Genomic DNA, 9,927 nt, shown 5'->3' with positions numbered 1-9,927 from the left:
AAGGGGGTAATCTTGATAGATTTTCATGGCTACAGGGTGATCACAAGGGTTTATTAATTAGTTTTTAGAAAATTGAATGCCACATTGGTGAGACAAAGGCCCAAAAACTTGTACTCAGAATATTTCCCCCCCATCACAACAATGCACCTGCTCATTCTTTGAGGGTAGCGAGGACTCTTATGGAGAATTTTATTGGGAAACCTTACCCCCTGTACCCTACAGCCCTGATCTTGTCCTTTCTGACTCTCTTTGGCTTCCCAAACTCGGAGAACATTGAAAAGAAACAGTTTGAGAGCTTAGATAATGTCCACACTGCCATTTTAATGTGGTGTAAATCCAAGAGCACAGAATTCTTCGGGGAAGGGTTGTTGTTGACTCCTAGTGACCCTGTATAGGGTTTCTGAGGAGCGGCTGGTAAGTTTGAAATAGCAACCTTGCAGTTCAAACCATCCTTTTGGCCCAGTGCTTATCCTACAGCTCCATACCAGGACTGAGGGAAGGGTTAGCGAGATGGAGATCCCACCTTTAGTAGTGTTCAGGCCTAGATGGAGGAGATGTGAGAAACTGTACTTCCCATTTTGATATAGTTGATAAAGGTTTTGATGATTTTGGAACTTACCTGTATTAACTTAAAAAAATTTTCAAAGTGACTTTTAATTAATATTTTAATTATAAAATACATGAATACATGCTCAAGTAAAAAATTAAAAATTAAGATTAAGAAATAAGTATATTGATTTAATTGTAGAAGTTTTCCTCCACCCCCATACTTTCTACTCTCCCCTACAGTCTGTATACCAGAGGTAAATATCTTTTATAATTCTTATATTCTTTCAAACTTTTGCTATACATTTATATACCTATGCTTCTGTTATGATTTATAGCCTTGGAAACTCTATGGGGTAGTCTACTCAGTTTTAAAGGGTCAACTCAGTCAATGACAGAAGTTTCATCTACACATATTCATATATAAGTGCACATCTGTATGACTGTGGGCATATTCTACATGTTGTTTTATATTTATGTTTTAAAGATATTTATACATCAATATGTACAGATCTCATTTGCTTTAATGGTTTTAAAATATTCCACTGCATGGACAGACCATATTCTGTGAGATCATTTATATATTGGTGAACATTTAAATATATGTTCATACATTTTTCTATAGTTTTGTATATAGAATTCTAGAAGTAGAATCAATTGGGTCAAAAGCATATGCATTAAAATTTTAACAAATACTGACAAATTGAATAATTTATCATAATACCAGTTTCTCCTATATTCATCAACATTGGAAATTCGTTGTTTTTTCCAATCTGATGCATAAAAAATTACTTTAATGAGTTTCCTAGATAATGACAGATGGTTCATCTATGCATATTCATATATAAGTGCACATCTGTATGACTGTGGGCATATTCTAAATGTTGCTTTATATTTATTTTTAAAGATATTTATACATTGATATGAATAGTGATATCCATTTATTATTCATGTAGCAAATACTTCCTCTTTTTCTACCACTTGGATTTTATTATTTAAATGGTGTCTTTTACCATCTAGAAATTTCCAATTTTTATGTGGTCAAATCTGGCAATTAAAAATCATTTGGATTTTATGTCTTGTTTAGTCTTCTTTAAAATTCAAAAAAAAAAATGGTTGCTTCTATTTTTCTCTAATGCTTTTATAATTTTTTAAAAAAAATTCCCTCTGTGATTTTGTTGACTTTTTTCCCCAAATGGCTAATTATCCTTTTCATACATTTTTGAAGAGAAACTTTTGTCATATCCTATGTTCTCATATATTTTTGTTCATTGTTAGACTTTATTTTACTCTGTTTATCTTTTTTTCTTCTTAAATCTTCTGGCAATACTACACTATTTTAATTACTTTGATTTGAAAGTGCAGTGTATTTCTGGATGTCAGAAGAGACTCTGAAACTTGTTCTTGAAATCAGTGAATAGAAGATCTAATGAAATAGAAAAGCTGAACAGAAGATTTCAAAAGGTGGCTGAGAAGATAAAGTATTACAATGAAATGTGCAAATATCTGAATTTAGAAAATCAAGAGGGAAGTACATGCTCAGCATTTCTCAAGCTGAAAGAACTGAAGAAAAAGTTCAAGCTCCTTGTTGCAGTATGAAGGATTTTATGAGGAAAATATGGTACAACTCAGAAAACATCAAAAGAAGATGGAAGAACACACAGAGTCACTGTACCAAAAAGCACTGCTTGATGTTCAGCCATTACAGGGTAGCATATGACCATGAACTGATGGTATAGAAGGAAGAAGTCCAAGCTGCACTGAAGGCACTGGCTGGGGTGGGGTGGGGGAAATAGTCTCCAGAAATTGAACATAATAAAATAAATGAACACAAAACATTATTTCAGTTTACTTGAAAGGGAAGATAAATTGCATTTAAGTGAAAATACACAGAAAAGATATGTACAGTTAGGCATACGCTGTAAGTTTTGTGTTAGGTTAACGATTATGAATGGACTTTAGCAGTACTGAAAAGTTTTGCGTATGTCTAGTGTGGCTCGTTCAAAACTTTGTCTGAAATGAACAAGATGTCACAAAAATATAGTATCAAAAATGTCCCTGAGGTTAGAAATGATTATACTTATTACACACAAATATTTACTTATCCCCTTAAGACATGTTGCCTCTTTTCTTTTGCAAAGCTTTCATGAGATCTGACATAAAATCTTGCTCCCCACTTGCTCCTCCACTGGGTGGGCCCGGGGTGTCTTGCCTTTTCGGGGGATTGGGAGGTCTTTTGGCAACAGAGGGTGGTGTCGGCCGGAATTCAGGGGTGAGGGTGGGTGGGGGCGGAGGAGGAGGCGGTAAAGCCTCCGTGCACTCAGGCATCTCAGGCGGTGGGGGAGGCACAAAGTCTGGAGGTGCTTCGTGGAAATCCTGGGGCGGCGGTGGCAGGTCCTCCTCCTCCAGGGGCGGCGGCGGCGGGGGCGGCGGCAGAAACTCTTCCGGTGGGGCTGGGAAACCGCTGGCACTGCTCCTGGCCTTGGAGGGCAAAGTGGGGCTGCAGTTGACATCTGATGATCTTCGCACAGGTGGGGGCGGTGGCTTGCTGGCTTTGAGAATGTGATTGGCTTTGGGTGCTCTGGGGTTGTGATTACCAAGCGCTGGCCCATTATCCTTCAACAAAGCAACAACAGCATTATTCCTGATGCCATTTTCACTGACTTGTGAAATCTAAGTGATTTAGGCCATGGGAGCCCCCCCAGGAGCAGTAATCAGCCTTTAAGACTATGCATTTTCATGAACTCCTTTGTGCTCTGGGATAACTCCAAATGGGCATTAACCTTACTAAGTGTGGGCTCTAATCCCATGTCTTCTGTAAATGACTCCACACTAAATCCATTACCGTTGAGTCAATCTGGCTCATAGTCACTCTATGTTGGAGTTCCTAGACTATAATCTTTTTTTTTTTTTTTTAAATTGTGAATTACATGATAGTTTACATGGGAGAACATTAGCTTTACAGTCATCTTATTATCATATATCGTTTCATATGCATGGTTACAATCCCCTCCATGCATCATCAACCAACCAAAGGGTATACCCTGCAAACCTGCCCCACTCCACCCCTGGTTGTCAGCACACAACCCCTCTCCCTCTCTGGGTTTAGAGTCCCCAGCCTTTCCAAATCTCCAAGTCATCGTCATCATCTCTGCCTCTATCTGTGGCGTCAATGCTTCTGGGCAGGGTCCTGCTCTCTGCTCTTTTCACTTGATGGTCCCAGGGACCTCTGTTCCTAGACTGCAAAGTCAATCACTCCCCTCCTTTTGCTACAAAACTCTATCTTTACATTTCTAACCCTCACAATCAGTCCTGATAACAATTATTCACTACTGTATCACAAGAGACCTATCTGCATCTCCTTTCATCAGCTCCACCCAGACAGGTTGGATACTACTCAGTGGAGATTCTACCTTCCTCCACATCCTCTGGATCTAGGCTCCTTTTGAAAGCTTGTAAGCCAGTCACTTCTTGCCTTTGTACACCACCCCCTCACCCACCCAATTTTGGGTAGTGTCCAAGTTGCCCATCCCTGTCTACTCTGTGTATAGAGGGGGTGGGAATGATCCTTGCTGTAAAGATTTGTTCCCTTTTTTGAGCTACTGCATCCATAGGTGTAGGTCAAGTTCATCAAATTGTATCAGATTACTCTTTTTTTCATAGGCTACAGTTAAGGGAGCAGAAAGTCTCCTCTTTTTCCAGAGGATTGGTGGTTAGCAGCCCAATGCATAACCCTCTGTGCCACCATGGCTCCTTTCTGTAAATGAAAGACTGCCGTATTCAGTCAGGTGTGTATTATATTCAGACTGGACACACAACTCCTTGGAACCCACCTTATACAGGAGTTACCATTTGTCTCTAAAAGGGTACAGAGCTTAGCTACCTGTGGTTATCTGTCTTTTCCTACCAGCTCAGCCTATGGTCCTTGGGTGGTGGCAACTAGTCTGTGCTCCTTTACTAATCTAAAAATTGGCATTTGGACCCACCCAGCAGCACCTCAGAAGAAAGTCCTGGTGATCTGCTTCTATAAAGACTACAGTCAAGAAAAAACCCTATGGAAGAGGTCAAGTCTAACACACAGGGTTGCCAGGAGATGGAATGAACTCAAAAGCAATGGGTCTGGTTTTGGGTTTGTGGTTCAGCCTAAGGCAACTCAAAATGGAGTCAAAGTCACTTTCCTGGACTTTCCCCTCTCTCCTTAGTTCCAAAGATATACCATGCCACCATGGCCTTAAGAATACACAAAAGATATTCTTGGTGTGCGTTAAACTGGTTGTGAAGATCAGTTGTCAGGTGTTACTGCTGATGTTAGGTGCTGTCAAGTACATTCTGATTCATAGCCACCCTATATAGGGTTTCCAAGGCAACTGGTGGATTTGAACTGTCGACCTGTGGTTAGCAGTCCAGTGATTACCCTGTAGCACCACACCAAGTATGTTGTTGTTGTTAATTGCCGTCGAGTCGATTCCGACCCATAACGACCCTGTGTAGGGTTTCCAAGGAGCAGCTAGTGAGCTTGAACCGCCGACTTTGCAGTTCAAACGGCTTTGCAGTCTGGCACATTAACTCACAGCGCCACACCCAGGTGTAGGTATGTGCAAAATTATTTTGTGCCATCCCTTCAGTAGCTGTTGTTAAGTGCCATTGAGTTGGTTCCAATTCATACTGACCCTGTATAGGGTTTCCAAGGAACGACTGGTGGGTTTGAACCTCCAACCTGTGGTTTGCAGTCCAGTGTTTATCCTACAGCACCACACCAAGATTCCTGAGTAGTAAAGGTGGTTAGCCAAAACCAAACTAAACCAGCTGCCATCAAGTCCATTTCAGTTCATGGCAACCCAGTGTTTGCCAAACTAAAACTGTGCTCCATAGGGTTTTCAATGGCTGACTTTTTGGAAGTTGATTGCACCTTTTGATGGACTCAAACTTCCAACCTTGTGATTGGCAGTCAAGCACTTAACTGTTTCTACCACCCAGAGACCAGAGGTGGTTAAGGAACTGCCTAAATCTTGTCCACAAAGCCTCCTGATTTAAATGACCTACTTTGCTAAGACAAAGAAGGTGCAAGGAATGAAGTAAAAGGATATAATTCTTTCTGGACTAAAGGTAACCTTTGGGTAAACCTGAGTACAAAGGATATCTTTCTGGTAAAGCATTTGTTTCCCCAGTCCTTGCTAGGAAATACAACGTCTCCTTGTATCAGCATTCTAAGAACAAAGGTCCAGGACTTGGATCTCTAGGGAGGAGCCAATTATAAACCCCACACCTTCTGGCACACCAGCTCCGGGCAAGGCAGAGGGATAGACCAGGAATCAGAAGACCTGGTCTTGGATTTTCCATTACTTAACTGTGAAAGTGAGCTGATTAATCAAGTATAAAATGAGCATCATAATTCATATAGTAATCTATGTCTCAAAGTTGTGTGAAAACAAGTGAGATCATTCTGAAAACTTACAATGCATGTGCAATTGGTAGAAATCAGGCCACCAAGTTTGACTCAAGGTTAATTGAGACATGTCCCTGGGTGGTACACATGGTTCAGTGGAAAGGTTGGCAGCACTTAGGACCCCCACCCAGAGGCACCTTGAAAGAAAGCCTTGGTGGTCTGCTTCTGAAAAGCCACAGCCTTGAAAACCCTATGGAGCAGTTCTACTCTGCACATATGGGATGGAATCTATCTCATAGCAACATCATTTACAGAAGCTATGGGATTAATACCTACATGGAGTACTGTCAAAGACCATTTGGAAACATCCGGTACAGGACAACTGTAGAACTGACAGCTGAGTTTCACATCCAGCTCAACTCATCCCAAGAAGAAGTTTTCTCTTTTGCATATGCCTAGGACCCTCTCTTTAGAACTAAGCAATGAATGGGAAGTTGCTGTCAGGCACCATCAAGTTGACTTTTGACTCATAGTGACCTATGAGACAGTGGAATTGCTCCATAAGATTTTCTTGACTGTAATCTTTACGAGTAGATTTCCAGGTCTTTCTCCCATTAATTGACTGTTGTTTTTGTTGTTGTTTAGTGACGTCAGGTTGGTTCTGATCCATAACGACCCTGTATGTTTTTCCGAGGAGCTGATAGTGAGTTTGAACCATTGACCTTGCAATTCAAAATGACCTTGCAGTCAAGTGCTTATCCTACAAGTGCCACACTAGGACTCCTGGATAGATAATAATAATACAGATTAACATAATGCAGTGTCCTCAAGAATTTTAGGCAGCTAAATTGAATCCTTCAATGTTTTAGTGATATTCAATTTATAGTTTATCAGACTTCCATTTTATTTCTTTCTTTGCATAATAGCTTCTTACCATTGAAGATTAAATTTGGAAGATTTTTCTTTTCCTCTAAAAAATAGCTCATGACTGAGTTTCTATTATATGTAATTTATTTACTTAGCATGATAAGCTAATTATCTGATTTTTTTGGTTGTTGTTGTTTAGAACAGGCGGCTTGTGCATTCGTGCTCACAGAATTTAGCAATGTCTATTCTGGGATTCTTTTATTGCTTCCAGCATTTTTAAATGCTTGTTTTCAACTGTCATTATGGAAATCACTTAAATAATAACAGTTGAAAGTGTATTGTATGATATGGTTGTCATGCTGGAGAAGATAACAAGAGTATTAGAGAAACACTTTTAAAGGTCTCTAATACTTTTCAAAAATGATAACACGTTCAATAAACACCAAGATTTAATTGTTCTATTAATGGTGAATGAACAAATAAAGAGGAGAATGAAGCTAGCAGCAATAACTGGGTGGTTTGCTATTATTTGTGGCACTGTAGAATAAGCACTGAACTGCTAGCCGCAAGGTCAGTGATTCAAATCCACCAGCCACACTCTGGGAACCCTATAATACAGGCTTGCTATGAGTCCGAACTGACTCGAAGGCACTTAAAACAGTAAATGCTACTGTCAGAATTACTTACGGTTGTTTTGAATCACACATGGGAAATAATAAATGAAAGTACTTAATTTTATAAGTACGATTAGTAACTAATTTATAATTATTAGTTATAATTGTTATATCAATTTAAACCAATCCTCAGTAATGTACTTTTTTTAAAAACATCAAACATCATGGAGGATGTTGTACTAATTTGGCTGTTTTATTAATTTTTTTCCCTTCTCACTGTTAGTTTTTTTTTAAAAAATACACATAACATAAAACCATTTTAAATATTTTAAAGTATGCAACCGAATGGTACTTAGCATATTGGCAATGTTATGTATCCATCACCACTATCTAGTTCTAGAATCCCCTAAAAGAACCCAGTATGGTGTTCTGGTGTGCCACTATAGGATAAGCACTGGGCTGCTAACCTCCAACATTAAAAAAAATAACAAAAATAAGCTTAGATTTTGCCAAGCAGTGTGGTAATAACTAGTGTTAACATTCAGTTCTGGCCTGTAACGCTTGAAGACAGACAAACAAGCAGTCACCTAAAAGAATTTATAGCTATTTCTTAGTTGTTAGAACAGTACTTTCTCTGTTAAAAGGAACCCTATACAGGGTCACTATGAGTTGGAACTGACTTGACAACACTTAACAACAACAACAACAACTTTCGGAAACAGATCACGCCAGACCTGTCATCCAATGTAACTGTAGTTCAAACTGCCAACCTTTTGGCTAGTAGTCAAGTGCTTAACCATCTGTGCCACCCTAGAGAACTGCTAGTGATTTAAAATGAACTCATAGGGGACAGCTGGACAGGATGTATGTAAACCACTCTTTGTTAAATGCTTAAGAGTGGGTTCTGACTCACAGAGACCCTGTGTAGGGTTTCAGAGGTTGTAAATCTTTACAGTAGCAGAAAGTCTCATCTTTCTCTCCAGGAGCAGCTGGTGGGCTCAAATTGCTGGCCTGGTGTTTCGAAGTCCAGTGCTTATTCTACAGAGCCACCCTCCTCAGCATTCCTTTGTTGCTGTTAAGTGCTGTCGGGTTGGTTTTAACTCATAGCGGTGACCTGTATTCATTCTTTGGCTTACCTTAGTCATTTCAACCTGTTTCTGGGCCTCGGCGAAAACAGCACTAACAGAATGTGCAGCCTGGGGAATCTGACCGTTGGGCTGCGCAGTACTGGGTTTATTAGGTCCTGAAAAGGAAGAACAGAGAACACAAAGATTGCAAAGCATTTCTAGTATTCTTGAAAGTTAATCTGAAAACAGAAAGTAGTTAATATCTCCAAAGTTAAAGAAAAGCAATTGATCCGCATGGTACATTATTCAGGCCTTATGAAGACATTTTAGCTTCTGTGGCAACACTTTATATGGTTCAGGGAAGTAAGTTAAATGTGGATTAACTGGGGCCCAGAGAATAGCATGTTCTGCTATTAAAAACCACTTGGTAATTGGAGAATAAACCCTGAAAATCTCTTCCTTTTGAATTCTTTTGTTGAAGATTTTTCTGAAATGTATTTCTCCAGTTTCAGAAATGGACAACTCTATAGAAGGGCAGAGGAGCAGGACTGAATCAGTGGAAGAAGACAGAACGAATACTTTGACAACACCAACTTCTTAGAGGAAAGCTATGAAGAAAAATGAACAAAGCCCAATAATTATTTGGGGTATAATAAAGAGAGAAAATTACATGTAAGAGTTCTAAAATAGGCAACAAACAAACAAAAAACCTGAAAACAACAATAACAAGCAACAGCAGTAAAAAAAAACCCAAAAACCCTGCACAGACCTTATCTGGAGAAGCAGTGACACCAGAGATGGAGGCAGAGATGAGGACTCTAGACTCATGGAAAGAGAAAGGCTGTGTGCTGGCGGCCAAGAGGCAGGCTTGCAGAATGTGTCCTTTGGTTGTTTAAATGATTATATATTCCTGAGTGTTTTTGTGTACATCCAACCCACCCCTAGCCTCCCCCCCGCCAAAAAAACAAAGGGAATGGAAACAAATACTGTTTAATGATGATACATGGAAGAGATTGTAATCATTTATGAAACGATGAGTGTAAAAGTGATGTTCTCCCATGCAAACTATCACTCAATTCACACACAAAAAAACCCTTAAAAACAAAAACACATAAAGAACTGTTGAAGATTTCCTGGCAGAAAACTTCCTAACATCATGTTAAGATGAGAGGACACCCACTCAAAAATCTCAATGAATCTCATATATAACAGAGCTCAAAAGAAGCCATCAAGATATTTCATAATCAAAACTTGTGAAAACCCGATGACGTGGAGAGATGGAGTGGCTGGGGACTCTAGACCCAGAGAGGGAGAGGGGCTGTGTGCTGACGACTGGGGGGGTAAGACTTGCAGGGTATACCCTTTGGTTGGCTGATGATGCATGGAAGGGATTGTAACAATGGCAATGAAATGATATATGATAGGATGAATGTAAAGCTAATGTTCT

The 9,927-nt window shown here is 39.6% G+C and overlaps 1 protein-coding gene across 1 annotated transcript in view; it reads right to left on the bottom strand.

Annotated features, from left to right (window-relative positions):
• Nucleotides 1-2,655: 2,655 nt before the first annotated feature.
• The window catches only part of APBB1IP (amyloid beta (A4) precursor protein-binding, family B, member 1 interacting protein), a 110,168-nt gene continuing 102,896 nt past the window's right edge, over nucleotides 2,656-9,927 (bottom strand). Inside the window, exons 12-13 of the mRNA XM_006871657.1 lie at nucleotides 8,550-8,656; nucleotides 2,656-3,162 (exon numbers count right to left, since the gene is read on the bottom strand). Coding sequence (XP_006871719.1) covers nucleotides 2,656-3,162; nucleotides 8,550-8,656 — 614 coding nt within the window. The remainder of the gene's footprint in view (nucleotides 3,163-8,549; nucleotides 8,657-9,927) is intronic.

Source organism: Chrysochloris asiatica, unplaced genomic scaffold, assembly GCF_000296735.1.
Source record: "Chrysochloris asiatica unplaced genomic scaffold, ChrAsi1.0 scaffold00172, whole genome shotgun sequence".
Classification (NCBI taxonomy): Eukaryota; Metazoa; Chordata; class Mammalia; order Afrosoricida; family Chrysochloridae; genus Chrysochloris; species Chrysochloris asiatica.
The sequence above is the reverse complement of the archived record's forward strand: the minus strand, read 5'-3'. Positions and strand labels throughout refer to the sequence as shown.